The sequence below is a fragment of the Microcaecilia unicolor genome, chromosome 3 (genome assembly GCF_901765095.1).
Source record: "Microcaecilia unicolor chromosome 3, aMicUni1.1, whole genome shotgun sequence".
Lineage (NCBI taxonomy): Eukaryota > Metazoa > Chordata > Amphibia > Gymnophiona > Siphonopidae > Microcaecilia > Microcaecilia unicolor.
In genome coordinates this window covers 456684961-456712929 of record NC_044033.1, presented here as the reverse complement: position 1 = coordinate 456712929, position 27969 = coordinate 456684961, and the positions used below count along the sequence as shown (strand labels likewise).

At 43.2% G+C, this 27969-nt stretch overlaps 1 protein-coding gene across 1 annotated transcript in view; it reads right to left on the bottom strand.

Annotated features, from left to right (window-relative positions):
* MCPH1 (microcephalin 1) overlaps window positions 1–27969 on the bottom strand; it is a 629434-nt gene that overhangs the window by 577805 nt on the left and 23660 nt on the right. The window contains exons 3-4 of the mRNA XM_030198944.1: window positions 26039–26157; window positions 10247–10331 (exon numbers count right to left, since the gene is read on the bottom strand). Coding sequence (XP_030054804.1) covers window positions 10247–10331; window positions 26039–26157 — 204 coding nt within the window. The remainder of the gene's footprint in view (window positions 1–10246; window positions 10332–26038; window positions 26158–27969) is intronic.

Genomic DNA, 27969 nt, shown 5'->3' with positions numbered 1-27969 from the left:
AAATCATCTATGGCGTAGTCCCAGGATACATGACAGACCTCATAGATCTACCAACCACGAACAGAATCAGATCATCACGTTCTTACCTAAAGTGGCCTAGTGGTCAGTGTTCTTGGGGAACTGGGTTCGAATCCCACTGCAGGCACAGGCTGCTCCTTGTGACTCTGGGCAAGTCACTTAACCCTCCATTGCCCCAGGTACAAATAAGTACCTGTATATAATATGTAAGCCGCATTGAACCTGCTATGAGTGGGAAAGCGCGGGGTACAAATGTAACAAAAATAAAATAAAAAATAAAAATAAAAAGCTACATTACCCAAACTGCAAAGGACTCAAATACAAAACAACCCACACATCCAGCTTCTCCTACATAAGCACACCTAAGGAATGGACTCCCAAAAGCCGTGAAAACAATCCATGACCATATAAACTTCAGGAAATCACTAAAAAACACCCTCTTCAAAAAAGCTTACCCCACTGATCCAACGTAAATCCCTACACCCAGCAACCCAACATAATGATCGTACTGGACAATACCCTTCGACCCCCATGATGCCTGATACACAACTACCTCATTCAACCACAATATAACCTTGTATCTGTTATCAACTGACTAGCGAACGGCTTTAAGGTACTATGTAAGCCACCTGCAAATTGGTGGGAAAATGTGGGGTACAAATGTAACAAATAAATAAACTCAATTTTTTATACAGAAGGTCCAAGATTGTGGAATTCCTTGCCTATTCAGCTTCGAGCCTTACAAAATAGAGATCAATTTAAAAAGGCTTTAAAAACTTTTGTTCCAGTAAGTGTTTGATAATACTTCTTAGGGCATGTATTGGACTGCTTGATTACTGCTGGATTTTGATGTTTGAACGGATATTATGTTTTGGTGTATGTCTGTGAACTATGTATTATTATGACTGTGAATTGTTCCCTGTGTAGGTTATAAATCTTTAAAATTAATAAACAATAATACACTAATCATGTAATCTTGCCATCTATTTCCATTCCAAATAATGTTTTTGGAATACAGGAACAAAAAGAGGAGTATATGGTGAATGTCCTCCCCTGGTAAGTGTACAAGCTCCTTTCACCACCCATGTAAAGTCCTCTCATTCTACTCCAATCCACCCAAGAGTAGCTTTCCCTCACCCCTCCCCCACACCAGCCTCTCATTTTATATCCCCTTTTCATTTTCACTGCAGTCTTTATTCCCTTCCCTAGTCCTTTTCTAGTAAAGGGGGATTTGCCTTTTTTTTTCAGCAGTAGTCCAAGGTGAGTTATATTCAGGTAAAGGTATTAGGTATCTTCCTGTTCCTGGAGGACTTACAATCTAAGTTTGCACCTGATCCAATGGAGGGTTAAGTGATTTGCCTGCGAACACTGGCTTCCCTGATTTTCAACCTACTGTTAATCAATAGAAATAAAACAAAATAAAACATGGAAAAGAAAATAAGATGATACCTTTTTTTATTGGACATAACTTAATACATTTCTTGATTAGCTTTCAAAGGTTGCCCTTCTTCATCAGATTGGAAATAAGCAAATGTTGGTAGATGACAGTATATATAAGTGAAACATCAAAGCATTTCAGTGACAGTCCAACAGGATGGGGGCGGATAGGTGAGAGACAGGAAGAGTTAGGTGGATGAGGGACAGGGGGATATTCATGAAGATAGGAGGGAGACGAAGCAATACAATTTTATGGTTTATAATGGGCTAGAAAACCCAGATCTTTGTTAAGTCCTGTCTGGTGGGTGTCAAAATATTTAATCATTCTGACTTCAAAGGTCTTACGCTCCTGTATTGTTTTAAAGTTCCCTTTCAGGATTCTTACCATGAAATCACTGGTACAGTGTTCTGGTTTTGTAAAGTGCTGCCCCACAGGGATGACATCCTTATTGGTACTAGCATTTTTCATATGGTGTCTATGTAAATTAAATCTCTTCTTTAGCATCTGACTTGTTTCTCCAATGTAGCAGCCTTCGTTGCATTTTTTACACTGAATGATATATACCACATTGGAAGATGAGCATGTGAAAGATTCCTTAATGTTGAATATTTTTCCTTTGTGAATGACCATGGGGTCCTGTGAAATGTTTTGGCATAGTTTGCAGCTGGATATATTGCAAGGATGTGTGCCATTCTTTTCTTTTTGAGTCTGTGTTGGGAGCTAATTAGCTTGTGTTTTAAATTGGGTGGCGGTCGGAAGGCCAGCACTGGTGGGGATGGGAATATCTCTTTCAGTAATTCATCCTCCTGGAGTAGAGGCTGAGGATCTTTTATGATTTTTCTTAATTTTTCCAGCTCTGGGTTGTATGTCACTATAAGGGGGATTCTGTCTATGGCTTTTTTTTCTTTGTACTGTAGCAGATTTTCCCTGGCTGTTTTGAGGGAGGAGGCAATATTCTTGGAGATTATTTTGGGGTTGTAGCCTTTCTGTTCGAAGGATGCAGTCAGGATTTCAAGGTGTCTGTCTCTGTCCCCAGACACCTTGAAATTTTGACTGCATCCAGAGTGGGGTTCTTTCCTACCCGTAGGGGGAAAAGCTTCTGAGGGAATCCCCAGAATTTCAGTGAAATACTTTTTCAACATCTCTTTGGCTGGAATTAGAGGGGACTTAGGGAAATTCAAAAACCGAAGGTTATTCCTCTTCTGCTGATTCTCCATATATTCAATTTTTTTTCTTTGAACATTGTGATCCTTCATAATAGCTTGAATAAAGTTCTTATTGGAGTTTACCTCAGTTCCAGTGGAGTCCAACCTAGATGTTTGCTCAGTCACCTTACCGGATATCTCAAGCTGAGCCTGTGACAGCTTCTCCAAAGAACCTACTACCTGGAGTAGCGTAGCGTTTAGTCCTTGAATTGCTTCCCAAATGGAGTCCATGGTGATAACCGCTGGTTTCACTAACTCCCGGTTTCCCACAGAGGATTCGTCCCGATTTCGTACAGGCTGACAGGCCTTCGGCATCAAGCCTGCCTGAAGTGATGTTCCGATTGGTGACGAAGTAGCAACGGGGTCTCCACTGCCAACCGCAGGGGTCACACTTCCGGACACCACCATTGGCTGGCTCTCCGTCGCCATCTTTCCTACCAAGTGGGCCACTGACGCTGCCATGGCTCGAACACAGTGAGCCGTGACATGACCCTCAAGAGTCAGCCCAGCCTGGGCGTAAGTGAAGGAAATGCAATCTGCTAGCCAATTAGAAATGGTGCGTTTCCCGACAGCTACTCCCCTTCTGTTGGGATCAAAAGAAGCAAACATTTGGGCGGACTGTCTGAATGGGCTTGTCCGCTCCACATAGAAGGTCAATGCTCGCTTGCAGTCCAACGTGTGCAACTGACATTCAGCAGGGCGGGTATGAGGACGGGGAAAAAATGTTGGCAAGACAATTGATTGGTTCAGATGGAACTCCGACACCACCTTTGGCAAGAACTTAGGGTGAGTGCGGAGGACTACTCTGTTATGATGAAATTTAGTATATGGAGCATGAGCTACCAAGGCTTGAAAGCTCACTGACCCTATGAGCTGAAGTAACAGCCACCAAGAAAATGACCTTCCAGGTCAAGTACTTCAGATGACAGGAATTCAGTGGCTCAAAAGGAGGTTTCATGGGGGCGGAATCAAGATGGCAGCATAACAAGACGCGCTGAAAGCAGCTCTGAAGTCCTGACTGGTGAAAGAACTTTTTCTTGCTTAAAGATGCCCCATGCTAAACGCAAGGGGTTGATGAGAGTAGCTCCCCCACCTACCTCGAACTCCTTCATCGTCACAACCGGGGCTCGAGTGGTTTTTCGCGTCGTCTCCCATGAAAAAAGAGATACGGATCCCATAGCAAGGACTTCTGGGGAAGCAGAGTCCCTACTGGGAGAGGAAATATCTCTCTCTCCATCAGCAACACTGAAACTTCCTTGTCCGGCGTCGCTGACGGTTCCAGGAGTGTTACAGCCTACCGGAAGTATTTTGGCTGCAGGCTCCTGTGAGGGGCTTGACTCATTATGGGAGACGTGGAGAGTAGAGGCCGGAGCCTCGGAGAAAGAACAGGAGGTAAATCTTGGAATGATATGGAAAAAGCTGAATGAAATGGATTTAACCCTCCAGCAGACATCAGGTGAAGTTCGCACCTTTAATAATAAATTTATAGAGTTAAATACTAAAGTGGACTTGTTACAAGCAGAGATAGCTGAAAAAGTACAAAACATGCAAAAGAATGTCGATTCTTTATAGGACGTTAAACTAGCTGTGATAAAATATAACACTGATATCCGAAAAAGAATTGAACAGATTGAAAACTTTAATAGGAGAATAAATTTGTGTTTGCTGAATTTTCCTAAGTTACATGGGATTACGCCATATGATATGTTTAAAAGATATCTTAATGAAGTATTAAAGATGCCTCTTGAAACAGTTCCGCCCATAAATAAGTTATATTATCTTACTATTCCCAAAGGAGAAATGGAGAAAGAACAACCACCTCAAAACGCAAATTTGGATACCCATAACATATCAGCTATACTGGAACAAACCTTAGATGAAACAGCAGTAAGATCCACTTTGATTGTCATTGATTTTTGAACAGGACCTAAATAATATAATGAGACTTTATTTTAAAAATTTGAAGACCTGTTTCGGTGGTATTAAGTTTCAGATCTTACCGGATGTCACGAAGTCTACTCAACTTAGAAGAAAAGCCTTTTTGGCATTGAAATCTAGAAGATCTGCAAATGGAGGGATATTCTTTTGGGCATATCCATGTAAATGCATTGTAAAGCTGGGTCAGGATAAATACACCTTTTATTCAACGGATCACCTAATATCATTTCTTGATTCAAAACAGTTATAAGTACAAATTGGGTATGTTATGCCACTGTGTTACTTTTGATTTACTATGTATTATAAATCTTCTCTAATTCATTTCCACCTCCTCATAATTAATGTGGTCTAAGGAGGCAATAACTACTATGTTAAGAGGAAGTTATTGAATGTTTGCTTTTCTTTTTTCTTCTTAAAATATTATTAATTTTCTTTGGAATGTTATATGGCTGTATTACATTAACAAGTGTGTTCTTGTTAAATGTTTAAAATCAATAAACAAATTTAAATATAAAAGGAGGTTTCATCAGCTGGGTGAGAACGACACTGAAATCCCATGACACCGTAGGAGGCTTGATAGGGGGCTTTGACAAAAGCAAACCTCTCATGAAACGAACAACTAAAGGCTGTCCAGAGATAGGCTTACCCTCCACATGGTAATGATAAGCACTGATTGCACTAAGGTGAACCCTTACGGAATTGGTCTTAAGACCAGACTCGGACAAATGCAGAAGGTATTCAAGCAGGCTACGGCATTGCTGTCACACCAGATGGCAAACCTCTTCCATTTGAAAGAATAACACCTCTTCGTGAAATCTTTTCTGGAAGCAAGCAAGACTCGGGAGACACCCTCAGAAAGACCCAAGGCGGCAGTCTACGCTCTCAACATCCAGGCCGTGAGAGCCAGGGACTGGAGGTTGGAATGCAGTAGCGCCCCCTCGTTCTGAGTAATGAGGGTCGGAAAACAGTCCAATCTCCACGGTTCTTCGAAGGACAACTGCAGAAGAAGAGGGAACCAGGTCTGACGCGGCCAGAAAGGAGCGATCAGAATCATGGTTCCGCGATCCTGCTTGAGTTTCAGCAAAGTCTTCCCCACCAAGGGTATGGGAGGATACGCATACAGTAGGCCCTTCCCCCAATAAAGGAGAAAGGCATCTGACGCTAGCCTACCATGGGCCTGAAGTCTGGAACAGAACTGAGGGACCTTGTGATTGGTCTGAGTAGCAAAGAGATCGACCAAGGGGGTGCCCCACTTATGGAAGATCTGACGTACCACCCTGGAGTTGAGAGACCACTCGTGAGATTGCATTATCCTGCTCAATCTGTCGGCCAAACTGTTGTTTACGCCTGCCACATACGTGGCCTGTAGAAACATGCAGTGCCGGCGAGCCCAAAGCCACATCCTGACAGCTTCCTGACACAGGGGGCGAGATCCGGTGCCCCCCTGCTTGTTGATGTAGTACATGACAACCTGATTTTCTGTCTGAATTTGAATAATTTGATTGGACAGCTGATCTCTGAAAGCCAGACCGCTCGCAACTTCAGGAGATTGATCTGAAACCCTGTTTCCTGGAGGGACCAACGTCCTTGAGTGTGAAGCCCATCGACATGGTGCCCCCACCCCAGGAGAGACGTATCCGTAGTCAGCACTTTTTGTGGATGACGAATTTGAAAGGGACGTCCCAAGGTCAAATTGGGTCAAATTGTCCACCAAAGTAGGGATTTGAGAAACCCCGTGGACAGCTGGATTACATCCTCTAGATCCCCAGTAGCTTGAAACCACTGGGAAGCTAGGGTCCATTGAGCCGATCTCATGTGAAGACGGGCCACGGGAGTCACATGAAATGTGGAGGCCATGTGGCCGAGCAATCTCAACATCTGCCGAGCTGTGATCTGCTGAGACGCTCGGACCCAGGAAACAAGAGACAGAAGATTGTCTGCCCTCGCCACGGGGAGGTAGGCATGAGCTGTCTGAGAGTCCAGCAGAGCTCCTATGAATTCTAGTCTTTGAACTGGAAAAAGGTGGGACTTTGGATAATTTATCACAAACCCTAGTAGCTCCAGGAGTTGAATAGTCATCTGCATGGACTGTAGAGCTCCTGCCTCCGAGGTGTTCTTCACCAGCCAATCATCGAGATAGGGGAACACATGCACTCCCAATCTGCGCAGCGACGCCACTACAACAGCCAGGCATTTTGTAAACACTCTGGGCGCAGAGGCGAGACCGAAGGGTAGCACACAATACTGAAAATGCCGTGTTCCCAGACGGAATCGAAGATACTGCCTGTGAGCTGGCAGTATTGAGATGCGAGTATAAGCGTCCTTTAAGTCCAGAGAGCATAGCCAATCGTTTTTCTGAATCATGGGAAGAAGGGTGCCCAGGGAAAGCATCCTGAACTTTTCTCAGACCAGATATTTGTTCATGGCCCTTAAGTCTAGGATGGGACTCATCCCCCCCCCCCCCTGTTTTCTTTTCCACAGGGAAATACCTGGAATCGAATCCCAGCCCTTCTTGCCCTGGTGGTATGGGCTCGACCGCATTGGCGCTGAGAAGGGTGGAGAGTTCCTCTGCAAGTACCTGCCTGTGCTGGAGGCTGAAGGACTGAGCTCCCGGTGGGCAATTTGGAGGTGTTGCTATTTGAAGAACCCACCGATCGGAGGTTACAAGAGGCCACCTTTGATGAAAAAAATTTTACCCTCCCCCTACTGGTAGATCGTCCGGCATGGACACTTTTATATCGGCTATGCTCGCCTGGAGCCAGTCAAAAGCCCGTCCCTTGCTTTTGCTGGGGAGCTGCAGGGGCCTGCTGAGGCGCACGCTGTTGACGTGAACGAGCGCGCTGGGGCTTAGCCTGAACAGGCTGTCGGGGAGGTGGATTGTACCTACGCCTATTAGAAGCATAGGGAGCATTCCTCCTTCCCCCATAAAAACGTCTACCTGATGAGGTAGATGCTGAAGGCATCCGGTGGGAGAGTTTGTCAAAGGCGGTGTTCCTCTGGTGGAGCGGCTCTACCACCTGTTCGACTTTTTCTCCAAAAATATTATCTCCCCGGCAAGGAGCATCCACTATCCGCTGCTGGATATTCTCCAGGTCAGAGGCACGCAGCCATGAGAGTCTGCGCGTGACAATACCTTGAGCAGCGGATCTGGATGCAACATCAAAAATGTCATAAGCACCCCTGAACAGGAATTTACGACACGCCTTCGGCTGCCTGACCACCTCCTGAAAAGGCCTGGCGTGCTCCAGAGGGAGCTTATCCACCAAGACCGCCAGTTGCTTAACACTGTTCCGCATGTGAATGCTCGTGTAGAGCTGGTAGGACTGAATTTTGGACACGAGCATAGAGGACTGGTAGGCCTTCCTCCCAAAAGAGTCTAAAGTCCTAGCCTCTGGCCTCGGGGGGCGCCGAGGCGAAATCTCTAGTACTTCTGGCTCTCTTGAGAGCAGAATCCACAACCGCAGAGTCGTGAGATAACTGCGACCTCATCAACTCAGGTTCTCCATGGATCCAATATTGGGACTCCGCTTTCTTGAGGATGGTGGGATTAGATAATGGTTTCATCCAATTCCTCAACAATGTCTCTTTAAGGACATTAAGCAGAGGGGCAGTGGATGACTCCTTAGGTGGCGAAGGATAGTCCAGGACCTCAAGCATCTCAGTCCTGGGCTCATCCTCATTTACCACAGGGAAGGGAATGCCCACAGACATCTCCCAGACAAAAGGAGAAGGGCAGACTCTCCAGCAGAGAAAGCTTCCTCTCAGGGGAAGGAGTGGGATCAGAAGGAAGACCACAAGACTCCTCGGAAGAGAAATATCTGGGGTCTTCCCCTTCATCCCAGGAGGCATCCTCCTCAGTATTGGACAAAAGTTCACGAACTACACTCCGAAACCGGGCCCATCTCGATGGCGATGTCGAGAGGTCGACTCCCATGCCGGCGGCGATGAAGCTCCTTCCATTGACGTTGATGGGAAGTCAACCTGGGTGGCAGCCGAGGCCAATGCCGCAAGCGGTACCGGTGTCGGGGACCTCACCACAGGCACGGAGCCAGCCGCCGCTTCCATCGACGGTACCGAGGGCGCAACGCTGGAAGGCTTCGATGACATCAGTGGAAAAATCGCACCAGCGAAGTCAAACGGCTCGATTGTGCCAACTGAGGGCACAAAAAAGGGAACCGCGGACGGGTGGCCCAAAATGGCTGTGACGGAACCGAAAGGAAACTTATTAAGGGCCAAAACTAAGGAAAAAAAAGAGATGTTTTTTGTTTGGTTTTTTTTTACTAGAAAGAAAAAAGAAAGAGGCAACGGGAAACAAGAAAAAAGCGGAGAACAGCACGCGAAAAGGCGCCTAAGTTTTTCCTGGGACCTAAGGGAGACCGACAAGCAGCCACTCTCCACCGCGGAAAAGAAAAAACTGAGGCGGGAACGGACATGCGCGGGCGGGAAGATGGCCGCACATGTGCAGTGCGTCCGTCCCGCAGTTTGCTGGCTGTCGCAAAGCTCTTCAGATTTTACTAGAAAAAATCTCCGTTCCTGGGGCTGCCGTGGACGCCGACCCACATGTGAGAACAAGCAGCCTGCTTGTCCTCGGAGAATGTCCCAATACAAAAAAAAAAAAACGATACTGCAGCAGTAGAACAATCTTGGTCTACTTTTTCTTTAGCAGGAAATCATGAGGCTGGTATTGCATTGAAATCACTGAATTCAACGTACTCCTTAAATGATCATTGTTCAGCTTTGATTTTAAGGCAGCTTGGAGATACTTTGTTTCCTGCATAGAAGACTACTGTAAATTTATCTTTGAAATCTGACCAGTTATTAAGTTTCCTTAAGGTTGCCACTGTGAAACCATTGATTAAAAAGGAATCCTTAGACCCAGCTAAATTAGATAATTATAGGCCTATATCTACGCCAATGGTAGTTAAAACAATTGTCTTAATTTTACTGACACAAACTACTAAGTATAATGACCAAGCAAGGTTTTTTTAACCCATTCCAATATGGTTTTCTTAAGACATAATACTGAAATGTTATCTTCCGTAGATATAACGCACCATGGTCTTGGATCAAGGTTTGAATTCTTTTTGTTGCTTTAGGTATCTGTGACATTCAATAATGTTAACCATAACATCTTGCTGCAGCAACTGTTGTCAATGGGGTTTAAAGGAAGCGTCTTATCTTGGTTTACATCTTACTTGTTAGCTAGACATATGCAAGTGCGTGTGAATGAGTCTTGTTCTAATAAGTTTTCAATGGAAAGCTGGTGTAACTCAAGGTTCAGCATTATCTGCCTTATTATTTAAGTTCAAAGCTTTTACTGATTTTCAAACAAAGGAATAACAATTACAGGTAAAAGAGTTGAAACAGAAAGTAAAACAAGAGACTATCAGATATATATCAAAAATAAGTAAAGAAATGGGTATAAGGCCTTATTATTTAAGCTTTATTTGGTTCCTTTATGTAAAGTATTTCAGACATTGAGCTTTGATTATGGTTTATATGTTGATATTCATTCCCCCCTCCCCCCTCAAATTTACCAGTTCCTTGGATACAGCAGTTGCCAAATTACATTTATAGTGTTGTGAAAACGCAACAGTGTATAAAAGGAGTGGTTCCCAAACCACATAAATACTAGTTGAATACTCACTTTTTTAATTGTTCGGGGTAATCCTTCACTGCCATTTATTGCAGGAAATGAGTCCTCATCAATATGTGCAGCTGCTTCTCTACACCTGTGCAATGAATTTAGTAGTTACGTTTCAACATTTAGAATGGCCATTAATTACTGTTGCTAACAGTTAATCCTGTGATTCAATTACTGCCCTTTAAAATTAATTTATAGTCTTATCAAAATTGTATATTTATATTTTTAAAAAAGAGAGAACCAAAAAGTAAAGTAACTTACCTGTAAAACCAACTCAAATCTCACAACTTAGTCACATGATACGAATTAATAACAAAACTCCTATAGTGGTCTCCCCCCTTCCTCCTCCATTTTCAAGTTCAGACCTCTGATATAAATTGAGTAATATACTTTGGAAAAACATTTCAGTCAAGCAATCCAGCCCAAGCATATAGAATATGCCTAACAACCACGGGCTGCTGGATCTCAGAAAGACAAATTCAAAACAGGAGAGCAGCAGAAGAGCAGACTTTCTCTCTGCACCATTTTGAATGATTCTTGGCTCTTTGGCTAAGACCAAGTATAGCCATGTAGTGTACACATGCTGTCTCTTTCTACCTAGCATTCCAGAACATTCTACATTCTTTCAGACAGACAGAGGATGTATCCTGCTTTATGACACCCTGACTTGCCTGACGTGCAAAACCTACTAGGTGGGGAAAGGAGGAGAGTCAAGTGGAAGAACCTCTCCCAAGAAGGAATACATGGAAGGTCATGGACCCAAGTCAATCTACAATGATAACTGAATGTCTCCCCATCCTAAGAAGTCGATCAGGCTTATTTTCGAAAGAGAAGGGCGCCCATCTTTCAATACAAATCGGGAGATGGGCGTCCTTCTCTCAGGGTCGCCCAAATCGGCATAATCGAAAGCCAATTCTGGGTGTCCCCAACTGCTTCCCGTCGCGGGGACGACCTAAGTTCTTGGGGGCGTGTCGGAGGCGGGACTGGGGCGTGCCTAACAGATGGGTGTCCTTAAGCGATAATGGAAAAAAGAAAAGCGTCCCTGACGAACACTTGGCCGACTTTACTTGGCTTTTTTTTTTTTTTTACGACCAATCCATAAAAATGTGCCCTAAATGACCAGATGAGCACCGGAGGGAATCGGGGATGACCTCACCTGACTCCCCCAGTGGCCACTAACCACCTCCCACCCTGAAAAAAACAACTTTAAAAACGTTTGTCTTTTTTTTTTTTTTTAAGAGTATGGGTGAAGGACCTCCTTCGCTATGCCTCAGTCCCTGCGACGGCAGTTGAGGACGTTCTTCACTATTTATTTAGATTTTGCTCACACCTTTTTCAGTAGTAGCTCAAGGTGAGTTACATTCAAGTTCACTGGATATTTCTATGCCTCCGTCCCTGCAACGGCAGTTGAGAGCATCCTTCGATGTGACGGCAGTTGAAGACGTCCAAATGTGGATGTTTGTGAGAAGGACGTCCATGCCTGCTATGCCACTGACACCCCCTTTATTTATTTGGATTTTGGATCACATGTAGCAGCAGTGGGATTTGAACCGTCCACCTCTGGATTGCAAGATCAGTGCTCTAACCACTAGGCCACTCCTACACGCCACTCCCTTGAAATTTGGCCATTCCTTTGAGGGGTGCAATATGTAGGTCCCTGGGGGGGAGGTATGTGTGTGTCAGCGGAGGCATAACGAGGGCATAGACATCCTTCTTTCAAACATTTTGGACGTCCTCAACTGCCCCCCCCCCCCCACAGGGATGGCCAAATTTCAAGGAAGTGGAGTGGAGGAGTGGCTTAGTGGTTAGAGCAGTGGTCTTGCAATCCAGAGGTGGCTGGTTCAAATCCCACTGTGATCCAAAATCCAAATAAAGGCAGTGTCGGAGGCATAGCAGGCATGGACATCCTTCTCACAGAAACATCCAGGCATGGACGTCCTTCTCACAAACATCCACATTTTGGATGTCCTCAACTGCCATAGCGAAGGACGCCTTCAACTGCCTTCACAGGGACAGAGGCATATCAAAGGTCATCCTCAACTGCCGTTGCAGAGACAGAGGCATAGAAATATCCAGTGTACCTGAATGTAACTCACCTTGAGCTACTACTGGAAAAGGTGTGAGCAAGATCTAAATAAATAAATAAATAGCGAAGGACGTCCTCAACTGCCGTCGTGGAGGCATAGCGAAGGACATCCTCCACCCATACTCTAAAAAAACAAAAACAAAAACAAAAGTTTTTAAAGTTTTTTTTCGGGGTGGGAAGTGGTTAGTGACCACTGAATGCCTTTTTCCATTCAGTAAGTGCATGTTAGTCCACTGCAGTGCCCGGTTGGCAAGTCAGGGGGACCAGTGCACTACGAATGCTGGCTCCTCCCACAACCAAATGACTTGGATTTGGTTGTTTTTGAGATGGGCGTCCTTGGTTTCCATTATCACCGAAAACCGGGGATGACCATCTCTAAGGTCGACCTAAATGTTGAGATTTGGGCGTCCCCGACCGTATTATTGAAACGAAAGATGGACACCCATTTTGTTTCGATAATACGGGTTTCCCTACCCCTTCACCGGGACGTCCTTAGAGATGGGCGCCCTTAGAGATGGTCATCCCTGTTCGATTATGCCCCTCCACATGTACTGAATATGAGCACGTAAACCTAGCAAACGATAAAAGGAACTACTCCCATCCAGAAAGGGCAGAGGATAGGTTGTAAAGACTAGGTAAAGAAAATCAAGAAACCCATAAACCTAGCAAAGGAGCAGGGGCACAGCTCTAAATCGTTCAGAAGAAGCATTGACTCAGTAGCCAAACAGCAGGAGAGTTTTGTTTCCTATGGTAGGGATATGTATTCAGTTGTAGCATAGTGGCATCTCTCTTGCCTACTTGGTGTGTGGTATTGTAGTAGAGTAATTTTGATCCTCCTAGAAAAGGCAAGAACCCATTGGGAAAAGCATAAATTCCTTTACATGATTTGTAACGCCAACTGGGAAGTTATTATTATTAGCATTTGTATAGCGCTACCAGACGCACGCAGCGCTGAACACCTGATACAAAGAGACAGTCCCTGCTCAAAACAGCTTAAAATCTAAATAATACAGACAGACAAGACAGTTACGGGTGAGGGAAGTAATGGGAGCTAAAAAGGAGCAGTGAAAAGGTGGGTTTTCAGCATAGATTTGAAAACAGGTAGAGATGGAGCTAGACGTATAGGTCCAGGAAGTCTATTCCAGGCATAAGGTGCCGCGAGAGAAAAGTTGAATTCCTATACATGGGTGCGACTTTGGAAAGTACAATGAGAAAACCTTGACATATTGTCTGTAAACAGCAGGATAAAATCAGACAGATAGCAATGATATCCTATGACAGCAACATGGACTGGCTTTTCAGAGCAGCACTACCTGCAGTTCTCTCTACACTAGGTACAACTTGCCTAGTTACCCACTGATATATTAGTTTCAATTTTGCTCTCCTCTGTTGACAGTTTATTCCAGCTTACAAAATCCCTATCAGTTTAATGCAATGGTTCATAGCCAACTTCTTGGGAAGATGGGGGTAGGAGAGGTGTGTCCACTTTATCCTGGTTTTCTACAAAGAACAAAATAGGTAGGCAACCTTGCTTTCTCTGTCGACAAGCAGGACAAATCAGTCAAACAGAAAGGAATCCTAAGCTGAGGGTTGCCCTCTGTTTTGGTTCTGAAGGGCAAAATGACTATTAATTGAGAAGCCCTTATAAGATGATGGGTCCAAATTAGTGTTTGCCTGAGATATGTTGTCCAGAGAGTAGTAAAAAGTAAAGGAATGAATGGAAAAAATCAAGATGTAGCTTAGGCATCTGATGCTGCCATCACTCATTTGATATGCAATGGATCATTTAGTTGCAATTCTACTAAACAGCAGGAAGGTGCAATTTTCTTGTTGCCAGAGGATATGGTAAAAGCAATTAGTGTAGCTGGGCTTTAAAAAAAAAAAAAAAAAAAAAAGTAAGTTCCTGGAGGTAAAGTGAACTGTTAAGGTAAATCTGGGAAAAGCCACTGCTTATCCTTGGGGGGTCAGTAGCATAGAATCTTGCTATTTCTTATGATTCTGCCACATACTTGTTACCTGGTTTGGACACTGCTGGAAGCAAGACAGAGCTCTACATGGACCTTCCATCGAACCTGTGCAGGCTTCACCAAGAATGAGACTGGTAGCAGCATCATAACCCTCTGTCGCCTTCCACTCAACCGGTCCTGCTTCTCTCTCTTTCATTAGCTCAGAGTGTTGATGCGCAGCTATATGGGTGCATTGGATCAGAGTGTTTTTTTTAAGTGTTTAAATTAAACTCCATGGATAACATGCGCAGAGCAACAATTCTGCATGGTGTCGGTCAGTCTAAAAATGTCACTACCTTTACTTTAAACAACCACTTAAAGCACAAACATCATAAGGAATTTAAATCTATGTTGGCGAAGCACAATACTACACTCGTCCAAAAAAAACGAAATCCAACAAAGCATAAGAGATTTCATTTTAAAGAAAACACAGTGGATGACACATAGCCCAGAGGTCCAAAAGATTCACAAAGCTATAGGTGAAATGATAGCAGATGTCCAGCCTCTCTCTATTATTGAGGACATTGGCTTCCAGAAGTTAGCAGCAGCTGTAAACACCTAAATATAAATTGCCATCAAGGAAGTATTTTTCAGAAAAGATCATCCTGTCATTGTATAAATGGATCAAAGGTAATATTCAAGCAGATATTGATAAGGCTAACAAAATATCTCTAAAAACTGATTGTTGGACATCAGAAAAAAAAAACTGAATCACTATTTTACTGCTCACTGGTTTAGCAATGATTTTCAGAAACAGTTTGCTGTCTTGCATTGCGATTTTCATGGTAGTCATACTGGAGCTTGTCTAGCAATGCTCACAAAGTGGAACACTGTGAAAAGCAGAGTCCATGTTGTCTTATGAGACAACAGGGCCAACATAACTAAAGCTCTGAAAGATGCTAGGGTCTATAGACTCAGTTTTCCTCGTACATGCCAGTTATGTATTCATAATTCCTTATTCTCATAGCCTTCTATCATGTCATTAATTCATGCATCCAGAAAACTGTTTGGACACTAAACATTCTTCCAGTGCCACATCTCGTGTACATTCAGCTTGAATTGGGTCTGCCTCAGAATCAGCTGCTAACTGGTGATGACTAGATGGAACGCAATAATTTATAAGTTGGAATGTTTGCTTGAACAAAAAAGAGCTGTACTACTTTACACTTCTGAAGTGGATGATGTCAAGAGACTAAATGTGCAGCAGTGGTTGCCGATGAGAAGCGTGATAAGCAAGTCTTCATCTACACTTTCTGTAGTTTTGCCTATGCTCCTACACCTGAATAATTTGTCTGATGATGGAATAAAGACAACACTGTCAGATACAGTAAAATCTGTGAACGATTGCTTTTCACATCTCCTTGAAGATGATTTTTATTGTTGCTACTTGCATTGACCCAAGGTTTATTACAGACAGTAACTGATGACCTAAAACAAATAGAGGCAAATTTTCTCTCATCCCTTTGTGAACTTGTTACTGAACATTCTACCAAATCACCACATGTCAGATAAGCAGGACACCCAGGATTTGACTGAAGATAGTTGCTGAACCTCCAAGAAAAAAAACAGTTTTCTTCTGGCAAGTTTGACTTCTAGGCTGCATGGGACACACGCAGAGGCCCCCTTTTACTGCAGCGGGTAAAAGGGAAGTCTTTCTTTTTTTTAAAGAAGTGGCCGTGCAACAAGTAAAGCACTTGCCGCATGGCCATTTTGGGAGGGGGGGGAGCCCTTACCACCACCCACTGAAGCGGTGGTAAGGGCTTGCGCACTAACCTGTGGTAACTGGGCAGCACGCGACACTGCCCACTTATCACCAGGTACACACTAGCAATACAAAAATATAAACAAATCATCAAATTCTCCCATCTGATCCTACACAGAGAATCAAGGAGAGAATCGACTCCTTTTTAGAAACTTGAAAATAAAGATGGTTTATTACAAAGAATTAGAATTTTTCAAAGTGGACCATCCTGTGATACCAATCATTTACATACTCCCCAAAATTCATAAGTCTTCTGCCTCCCCTCCAGAAGACCAATTATGTCTGGAATTGGGAATGTTTTTCATCAGATATGATCTGTTGGAAGGTACCTGGTCAAAATAGCCCTGATAAAATGTCCCCGACAAAAAAGTTCCAAACTAAAAAGCTCCCGACATAATAGCCCCTGACATAACAGCCACTGTCGAAACGGCCTGCTCACAATATAGGCGTGGACAAATTAGCTCCCTGACAAAAGGGAATATGGCACTGAAATATTTTTCTAATAATCTTACCTTGACAAACAGGATAAGGTCGGTAAGACTACAAAAATAATGACAATACAGGGTTTTTTAAATTAGCATGTTGATGGAAGAATAGTTTCTTTACACAACAGAACAGATCATAAATACCAGTTGGTAGCTGTAGAATTTTGTTTATTTATACAATGCAATGCTGGTAGGAGCCTTTATCACTTGTAGTTTATCATCTTTTTTTGTGATGTGTTATTTTTTTCTAGGGGCTATTTTGTGAAGGGTTATTTTATAGGAGGGGCCATTTTGTCAAGGGCTGATTTGTTACAAGGCTGTTTTGTCAGGGGTGCCCTGTTGGAAGACACATCTTCTGAAATTGGGTATTTAGTAGTAACTATGGATACTGAATCCTTATACACTAATATCCCCCAGGATGAAGCTTTAGAAATAATCAGAAACATCTTAGAGAAAAGTGATAAGTGCAAAAGAATTCCCACTGAATTTACTGAAGAACTTGCGAACATTGACTTTAAGGAGAATCATTTTGAATTAGAAAGAAAATTTTATAAGCAAATTAAGGGAACTGGAATGGGGCCTCCATAGCTAATTTATATGTTGCAAAGTTTGAGGAGAGAATGTCGCACAGCTCTGTCAGTGCGTTTCTATGGATTTAGAATTCCAAGTCTTTTTTAAGACTATTTTACAACATTTGATCTTCAAACCTCAAGTCATTTCTATTAATATCAATGGTTGTATGAGACTCCCGAGGCAGACAAACTTGCCAAAACATGGTGCCATGTCGAGTCCTTTTTATGAAATAAATTTGTTTGATACATCCTCATCTCTCACGTGTTTTCTCTGGAAGTGTTCTGTTGACTACACTACTCCTTTTGTCCCGAGATTTCTTTTAAAACATGGCTTTACTGAAAAACTTAGAATTTAGAAAAGGTTCAATGATGATACTTTTATACTCTGGAAAGGAATAGAGGATAATTTAATAAAATGTCATAATTGAGTAAATCAATGTGATCCAAATATCACGTTTCAGACTAACTATGATTAAAAATAATAATAATTATTATTAATATAAATTATTAATTTTAATTAAAATTGATAATGGAAAGATTAAATCCAGTATTTACAAAAAGTCCATAGATGTAAACAAATTGTTGCACTACACCAGCTGCCATAAGCAAGTCATTAAGGGGTTCTTTTACTAAGGCAAACTAAAGATTAGTGCACGCTAAATAAGATGCCCATAGGAATATAATGGGCATCTTAGCATTTAGCGTGCGCTAATTGTTGGCATGCACTAAATTCATTACCAAGTCTTAATAAAAGAACCCTTAACAGAAAATCTACCATACAGCCAGTTTATACAGCTAAAACAATTATGTTCTGCAGAACAAGAATTTCTTGAGCAATCCTTAGACATGCAAAATCATTTTTTAGAAAAAGGTTATCCACTTAAAACTGTGTCTAAGTGCTTCTCAAGAACTTTACAATTAGAAAGTAAGGAACTTTTGAATCACAAGATGAGTAGAGAGGGCGGTATGCATATTAGATTTTAATCATTTATCAAAAGATATTGTTAGAATATTGAAAACGCATTGGCATATTATCCAGAATATTGACTCAGTCCACAACAGCAGATCTCTGGTTGTTTACAAAAGGAATAGGAACCTGAAAGATCTCTTAGCTCCATCTGTACTCTCACAATCATTAGTTACAATGGAAAATTATGTTTTTTGAATACATCCCCTATGGAAGTTGTTCCATTTGCAATGTAAATCTCAAAACTAAATCCTTCTCTCATCAGATTACCAATTAAAATGTATTAAGGCACTTCTCAAACTAAGTTGTTTATTTGATCATTTGTCCATGTAAGCTTATCAATAAGACCAAAAGTGCACTGAACAAAAGGAACACAAAAGTGCAATCAGAAGGATTATGGAAAAACCTTTAGTTGAGCATTCAATTGAATCAAATCATAAATTTGATCATTACAGATTTTTAGTGATTGCAAAACCTACCATCTCTTGGAGAGGTGAAGATATACACAGTAATTTATTGAGTAGATTGCCCCTTCACTGACTTCCACTGGCATCAACAAGGGGCCCAATGCATTTTCAGTGGGACTTCTAGTGCTTCCAGTGGAGCCGTGTTTCCCCATATTTCCTGGGGCCACCAGCCCACCAACAGCCACCACCTTGGCAAGTGTGCTGGGAGCTGAGAATCCTGCCAAAAGTTTACCCAGCTGAAACCAAACCCCTCCCCCCTTGAAGCAAGACTTGCCAGCTATGGGACAAGATGCCACTCTCGGGCGATCCTCCAGAAGACTGAGTGGGGGGCCTCCCCCAAATCATTAACTGACTGAGATCCTCCTCAAAGAGCAAGCATCCTGGCTCATGTGTGCCTTCGATGCCACATCTGCCACCCAGCTGCAGAGCCAAAGCCATCTCCTGGCCATAAGGCAGAGGCCACAAACCAAGTCGTAGGGGTTATCCCCACTGAAGGCAGCCCCCAATTCCAATTCTACCAGATCAGGGGACTCCAGGAGTTTCTGCAGCCAATAAAACATGGCCCGAGCCACATAGCCTCAACAAATGGCCACATGTACACTTGCCACGATAGAGTAAGAGCCTGCTTTAAGATCTCCTCCACCACTTTCTCCTTAAGGGCCAAGACACTTTCCAAAGGGATGGCCATCGACCTTTGACAGTCTCCAATATCTCTCGAAATCCTCCAGAGCAAAAGAAGAGTCTGTCCAGGAGCTTGGACCTCCAAAAGGTCACATCCAGGGCCTCCCACTCCAGTAACATATACAAGAGAGCTTTGTGAATCATGAAGGAGCACCTCCAAAATAGGATCCCCCTTTTCCTGCTCAGATGCTAATAGCAAGGTCAAGAAAAGCATTTTTGTGACATAGTCTTTGAGGTGGGGCTATTCTTCACGCCTTAACAGGTGAATTACTGGAGAATGTTCCTTCTCCTCCTCCTGTAGGAAATATTCGGAGTCCATACCAGGGTCCCCCATGGACAAAGAGTCTGACATCACCTTCCTCATCTGGGATGCCCACAAAGCCCAATGTCCCTCCATCAAGAGCCAGTTCACACCTCCTACACTTGGCACTAATTGATAGGTTCTGTGGCTGATGCTGAATCTATAATGAAAACCCACCTGTGATTCCCCCACCCCACCCCACCCAAAAGCAGGAAATTTGTAGGGCAGAAGGAACCGGTGTCTGTAATGAGAAGACTCACTATCATCCCCTGTGTAGAAATATGCTGTCACTTGCTCTCAGTGAAATACAGGCCAAGGGCTCAGGCTAAGAGCTAAGCCTCTAAAAATCAAAGATCATCTCTGACACAGATACATTTCACTGCAGCAAATGCTGAAGAAAGCAACTGAGGGCAGATAGAGGGAGGGGGAATCTGCTCTATAAACAATAGCGAGACTGGCACCAGCAAGAAGTCATGAGCAAAGATGTTTTGGCTAGTGGAAATAGTAGTGGGTCAGGTGCAAGTAGGATGAGAACATCCAAAGGGGGGCTGGAGGAAGGCTTGGGAACATGTGAAGTCACTGTTGTCAACCGATAAGGGCCAAAGAGTTCTGGTGAGAAAGTTAGGGTCCATAGGAATGATTTGAACCATAAGGGTATAAAAAGGGCAGTCTGCAAGGGTATCAGGGCAGAAAGCTGAAGAGAGAAGACAGACTGCACCTGCTGTGTGTCGTGAAGCGCTGTTTCACCATGTTCCAGATATGAATGCCTAATTGCCTGTACTGCCTTTGGTGAGATGCTAATAAACTCTCTTCTTGTATCCCAGTGTGTCTTTCTAATTGTTGAGGGCATTTGTACTCAGGCTGTGTAAAACAGACTGAGAATATTGCCTCACCTGCCCAAACTATTAACACCACAATCTTATAGCCTCCTTATAGCTTTTTATAGCCCCTAATATATTCACCTGCTAGCTCTGTGATTTTGGAAAGGTGCTTGCTTCTTGCTTTATTGTGCAAATGAGAATATATATATATATATTTAGCACAGCGGTGATGCCCACTTGAATATTTAAGAAATTGAGAAACAGACTATGAAATCCTCCATTTACCAAATTTTTTATTTTCTTTGATCTTCAGCAATTACCGGATCTGAAGAGAACTATATTTTACACAGTCCACAACAGGAAAAACACCTCTATGAAAAATCCAAAGAAAGCAAAAAATTAGAGAGTGGAACACAAACTTCAACGCAAGTGTTGATCAAATAACTTTTATTGCACCAAACAGACCCGACACGGGGCCATGTTTTGGCAAAAAAACCGCCTGCCTCAGGGGTCAAGCCTTACACTGCTGGTGAGACATAGTAGCAACGGCGGTTTTGGCAACAAGGTGACTGTTAGCATTTTCAGATTGGGCGATTCCATTACATGGAATTAAACTAGGATAATTTCACTGCAGGCATCAAAATTGCCTCGTCTCACCAGCACTGTAACTCTGGACCCCTGAGGCAGGCGTTTTTTCCGCCTACACATGGCCCCGTGTCAGGTCTGTTTGGTGCAATAAAGGTGATTTGAACAACAGTCCCTGTGTTGAAGCTCGTGTTGCACTCTACTTTTCTGCTTTCCCTGAGCTATTTTTTTACACTCATCTGGTATGTACTATGGAATACATACATATATAGTGGAATTAGATATTGATGTTTCTTGGCCTTCGCCCAAAGCTTGGTGTTGAGACTCCTCAGTGCCAAAGAGGATGATGTTGAATCCTCATGTCGTTAGGTATCAGATCCGACACTGGTCAGTCAAAACGGCCCTGCCCACCATCCAGCGTTGAGACGGGTGGAGACCCACCTGACGCACTACTGCTCCCAGTGTCTATGGGTCTCGAAGCAATCATATGGACTGATGCTCCCAATGCAGTCTTCGACATTGATGCCTATACCGAGGATTCGGATCTGGTCCCAAAAATCCTCTCACATTGAGCCTCTCTAGCAACCTGAGTCCTCTTCTTCATACTAAGACAAAGAACACAGTTGACAGGGCTATGGTTGGGCCCTCAACACTGAAGACACCAAGAATGGGTGTCTTTGTCAGAGACTGTCCAACTGTAGTGGGAATAGCACTTAAATCCACTGGGAACTTTAGTGGACATGGAAGGAAAAACTTTCGAAGCCAAATCAAAGGACGCAATGAGGCATATTTTCAAAGCACTTAGCCTTCCAAAGTCCTCTCCTCACTGTGGTAGAAAAACTACAGTAACCGTGCCCTCATGGCGGGCGGGAAGGCACTTTTTTAGATACATTAAAAGCAGGAAACCGGCCAAAGAGTCGGTTGGGCCGCTGGACGAAAATGGTGTTAAAGGGGCGATCAAGGAGGACAAAGCCGTAGCGGAGAAATTAAATGAATTCTTTGCTTCGGTCTTCACCGAGGAGGATTTGGGGGGGACACCGGTGCCGGAAAGAATATTTGAAGCGGGGGAGTCGGAGAAACTAAACAATTCTCTGTAACCTTGGAGGATGTAATGGGTCAGTTCAGCAAGCTGAAGAGTAGTAAATCACCGGGACCTGATGGTATTCATCCCAGAGTATTAATAGAACTAAAAAATGAACTTGCGGAGCTACTGTTAGAAATATGCAATCTGTCCCTAAAATCGAGTGTAATACCGGAAGACTGGAGGGTAGCCAATGTTACTCCGATTTTTAAGAAAGGTTCCAGAGGAGATCCGGGAAATTATAGACCGGTGAGTCTGACGTCGGTGCCGGGCAAGATGGTGGAGGCTATTATTAAGAATAAAATTGCAGAGCATATACAAAAACATGGACTGATGAGACAAAGTCAGCACGGATTTAGTGAAGGGAAGTCTTGCCTCACCAATCTAATGCATTTTTTTGAGGGGGTAAGCAAACATGTGGACAATGGGGAGCCGGTTGATATTGTATATCTGGATTTTCAGAAGGCGTTTGACAAAGTGCCGCACGAAAGACTCCTGAAGAAATTGCAGAGTCATGGAATCGGAGGTAGGGTATTATTATGGATTAAGAACTGGTTGAAAGATAGGAAGCAGAGAGTAGGATTGCGTGGCCAGTATTCTCAGTGGAGGAGGGTAGTTAGTGGGGTCCCGCAGGGGTCTGTGCTGGGTCCGTTGCTTTTTAATGTATTTATAAATGACCTAGAGATGGGAATAACTAGTGAGGTAATTAAATTCGCCGATGACACAAAATTATTCAGGGTCGTCAAGTCGCAGGAGGAATGTGAACGATTACAGGAGGACCTTGCGAGACTGGGAGAATGGGCATGCAAGTGGCAGATGAAGTTCAATGTTGACAAGTGCAAAGTGATGCATGTGGGTAAGAGGAACCCGAATTATAGCTACGTCTTGCAAGGTTCCGCGTTAGGAGTTACGGATCAAGAAAGGGATCTGGGTGTCGTCGTCGATGATACGCTGAAACCTTCTGCTCAGTGTGCTGCTGCAGCTAGGAAAGCGAATAGAATGTTGGGTGTTATTAAGAAGGGTATGGAGTCCAGGTGTGCGGATGTTATAATGCCGTTGTATCGCTCCATGGTGCGACCGCACCTGGAGTATTGTGTTCAGTACTGGTCTCCGTATCTCAAAAAAGATATAGTAGAATTGGAAAAGGTACAGCGAAGGGCGACGAAAATGATAGTGGGGATGGGACGACTTTCCTATGAAGAGAGGCTGAGAAGGCTAGGGCTTTTCAGCTTGGAGAAGAGACGGCTGAGGGGAGATATGATAGAAGTGTATAAAATAATGAGTGGAATGGATCGGGTGGATGTGAAGCGACTGTTCACGCTATCCAAAAATACTAGGACTAGAGGGCATGAGTTGAAGCTACAGTGTGGTAAATTTAAAACGAATCGGAGAAAATTTTTCTTCACCCAACGTGTAATTAGACTCTGGAATTCATTGCCGGAGAACGTGGTACGGGCGGTTAGCTTGACGGAGTTTAAAAAGGGGTTAGATAGATTCCTAAAGGACAAGTCCATAGACCGCTATTAAATGGACTGGAAAAATTCCTCATTTTTAGGTATAACTTGTCTGGAATGTTTTTACGTTTGGGGAGCGTGCCAGGTGCCCTTGACCTGGATTGGCCACTGTCGGTGACAGGATGCTGGGCTAGATGGACCTTTGGTCTTTCCCAGTATGGCACTACTTATGTACTTATGTACTTATGTACTTATGTGCGGTGGAGCGTGCCTTGCGCCTCCACAAAGCTCTCTAAAGCTTGTTATAAGCCCTGGACCAGGCAACATGGCGCTGTGTTACCCACTTGTGAGCACTCACATACACCTGTTGTTTCATGTTCCCAACATGATGAGTTTTACCGAAACAGCTAGCAGCTGACCTTTGCTTTCTAGAATGCTGTTCTCTAGAATATTTATTATTCGTATCTTGTGATGTATGATTTGCACCTGTTGACATGTAACTCATGCCAATAAAATGAAGCAGAGAGCCGGAAGGAGTTGAGACAGTTCTGGGTGAGCTCACTATCATTACGCGAGACCCACACTGTCCCCCAAAAGTCTGATCTGTATTTTTTTTCTTATTAGTGCTTGGCGTGTGGATTTCTTTCCTTTGATCTCTAAGAGATAGGAGTAAAAAGCCGTGTATATGACTGCTCCAGTGGGGTCTTAGGCAATCAGTGTGACCTCACTTTGAGCATTGTAATCAATTCTGGTCACTATATCTCAAAAAGATATAGCTGAATTAGAAAAGGTTTAAAGAAGAGCGACCAAAATAATAAAGGTGATGGAACGCCTCTCATATGAGGAAAGACTACAGAGGTTAGGGCTCTTCAGCTTGGAAAAGAGACAGCTGAAGGGGGATATGATTGAAGTCTACAAAATACTGAGTGGTATAGAACAGGTAAAAGTGTATCCATTTTTCACTCTTTCAAAATTACAAAGACCAAGGGACACTCAATGAAATTAAATGGAAATACTTTTTTTGGACAACTTCCTGGTGGAAAAGTCAATAAGGCGTACAAAAATGATCTCCCATAACGATCTGACTACTAAATTACACCAGATACAACTATTATGGAACTCTTCTAACTTGTTTATTTTAATCACATCCTCATCACTGTATATTATATCTTGTCCTGATATCATTATGTTATGTTTTACCTATCATACACTCCTAATCCTACATGATATTCTTATGTATCTTTTCGTAACAATTCTGAAATTCTCATTCCGTTAATATGATTGCCATGATATTCTTATGCACCTTATCTGTATCCATATTCTGAAATTCTTATTCCATTACTATGAATGTCATTGTAACACGCTGTAAGCCACTTTGAGCCTGCAAATAGGTGTGAAAATGTGGGATACAAATGCAGCAAATAAATAGTCTGCTATTCAGATAGCCATGGGGGAAGCCATTGCTTGCTATGGGATTGGTAGCACAGAATGTTTGCACTATGTGGGTTTTTGCCAGGTACTTGAGACATGGATTGGCCAGAATACCGGACTAGATGGGCCATTGGTCTGACCCAATATGGCTAATCTTATGATCTAGAAGACCTAGCTATTCAAAGGCACATCTAGAAACACAAAAGATATGCTTTTCTATATTGAGTGGAATTGAGAAAAAAAAAACTCAATATCTCCTGCTTCTGTTTTAGGGTGGCACAATCATCCTCTATTGGGAGAGGGGAAAGATGAACAATAGTAACAGGTAAGTCAGTTATTTCTAAATCGCAGCACCTCTATAGTTACACAACACCCAGATTGGTGGCATTTCAGAATCTAAGAGGAACAGGTGGATGTGAAGCGTCTGTTCACGCTTTCCAAAAATACTAGGACTAGGGGGCATGCGATGAAACTACAGTGTAGTAAATTTAAAACAAATCAGAGAAAATTTTTCTTCACCCAACGTGTAATTAAACTCTGGAATTCATTGCCGGAGAAAGTGGTGAAGGCAGTTAGCTTAGCAGAGTTTAAAAAGGGGTTGGACGGTTTCCTAAAGGACAAGTCCATAAACCGCTACTAAACGGACTTGGAAAAATCCAAAATTCCAGGAATAACATGTATAGAATGTTTGTACGTTTGGGAAGCTTGCCAGGTGCCCTTGGCCTGGATTGGCCGCTGTCGTGGACAGGATGCTGGGCTCGATGGACCCTTGGTCTTTTCCCAGTATGGCATTACTTATGTACTTATGTAAGAGTAATGTCTTGAATGCCCAATTACTTAATATATTGACTAGTATTTGTTGAAAAACTTACATCTATGTGATTAAATAAAGCTATAGTATTATTGACTGCCTGGGATTTTTCTGGAAAAAAAGGAAGGGCAACCTTACCCATAACACCTGTTTTCCCAAGTAATTGGGCATGGGGAAAACAGAGAAGCATGTAATCCTATCAAGTCTTAGCAATTCTATAATACTGCTGCTATAAAAAGTTTGAAAAACAAAACATTAAAACTGTATAATTCGATATATACTCACTTTTCCACCCAAAGGACAGACACAAGCTTTACACCAGTCCTTTTTGCTTTGTTCCAAGTTCTCTGGTGGCCATCTTTGAAAACTACATGAGTTACTTCTTTATTAAAAGATTTTGAAATCTACAGAATTTAAAACAGAAAATTATATGAAACATGATCTACCAATATCATTATGACAGTATTAAGCAAATGGATGAATGGCCCAGAATAGCTGAAGAACAGGATGACCCTCTACACACCTCCAAGGAAATTAAGGTCCTCCCAAGGACTATCACTAACCACACCCTCTCCAAAAGACATTACACAATGTGATACCCGCAAGTGAGCTTTCCCCGGAGTAGCCCCCACACTCTGGAATGCACTCCCTAAAAGGATCTGCTTAACACAAGACTATCTCTACTTCAGGAAGAAGGTGAAAGTGTGGCTCTTCAACCAAGCCTTTAATGGAAGAAGTAACTAACTTCTTAGTTTCACACACACACGAGTGACATAGGCTGCACATATTGCAGCAGGACACGTTTATCCACTCTTACCCTAGCTGAGATAACATTTAATCATCTCTCTGACCTCATGTGCAACTTTTCTTAACCCATTAGTGCCCAATGTTCCCATAATAAGCTCCCATATGGGAACGCTGGGCACTAATGGGTTAAATTAGTTACTTTATTTTCTAACTCCTCTTACTCTTACCTATCTATATGTTCCATCTTTACATATACCCTATGCAGTCTATTAAAATGTTCTATCACTATTGTGTTGACATAGTAAGTAGCATACTTTGAATATTTTTACTGCTGTAATTATCTATTGCTTATGTTTGATTTATTCTTACTGTTCACCGCCTTGAGTGAATTCTTTCACAAAGGCGGTAAATCAAGCCTAATAAAGATAAATAAATAGTATCAATCTTCTTGGGCAGTACTGGGACAGAGAGGACTCCCAATTCTGGACAAGAAGCTCCTGCAGTAACCTCATGGAAAGGGACAGTCACAGCCTCTCTAGGAGGAAACTCATAGTCCAGAACCTACAGCATCATGGCCCTAGACTCGTCCTCCACCTCCAAAGAAAATGGAATGGCAACAGCCATTTCCTTCACAAAAGAGGGAAAAGAAAAGCTCTCCAGGGGAGACTTTCCTTTCAATTGGAGGGGAGGGTTCAGAGGGGATGCTATAGGACTCATACTCCAAAACGTCTCCCATGAGTGCTCCTCATTAGTATCAGTCAAAACCTCTTCATGAGAGGGCTGAGACTGCACCTGCCTCGACTTAGAGGACCCATGTTCTCGAGAAGGCCATCGAGAAGTCGGCTCCCACCTCAACTCCAGTGAAGTTTCCTTCACAGACATCGAGGGAACCTTGGAATGCAGGGAGTACCGGCTTTGGTGGCAGTTAACAACGGAGCCCGAGGTCACAACGGGAAGCAGAACAGGCACAAGCACCCCCAATGCCGATGCACACCACTGCAATAAGCCATCTAGATCGGGGGGCAAGGCCCAGATGTGTTCATCGAGGGCCGACACTCGGAAAGGCTGGCACGCCGGCTCAAAGACAGGCTGCAGAACTGTTGGGGTGGAGACAGGAGCTTGGTCCTCGTTGCTTGTAGACAGACATCAGCACCTCCTGAATGGAGGCGGAGCGGTCCTCTCGGAGCCAACGCCTTTCGGTTGCCGAATCCCTCGACATACTAGAACTCCTGGTGCCATGTATTGAGGGCGAACAATACCGATGCTTCTCGGTCTTCGCCCAAAGTCGATCATCGAGGCTCCTCAGTGCTGACGTGGATGACATTGAATCCTCACGTCGCCTTGGGGTTGGGTCAGATGCTGTTTGGTCCAGGGAGTCCTGCACAGCAGTCTGCATCAAAGCAGGTGGAGACCCACTTGATCCACCACTGCTTCCAGTGTCTACAGGCCTAGGAGCAATACATACCAAT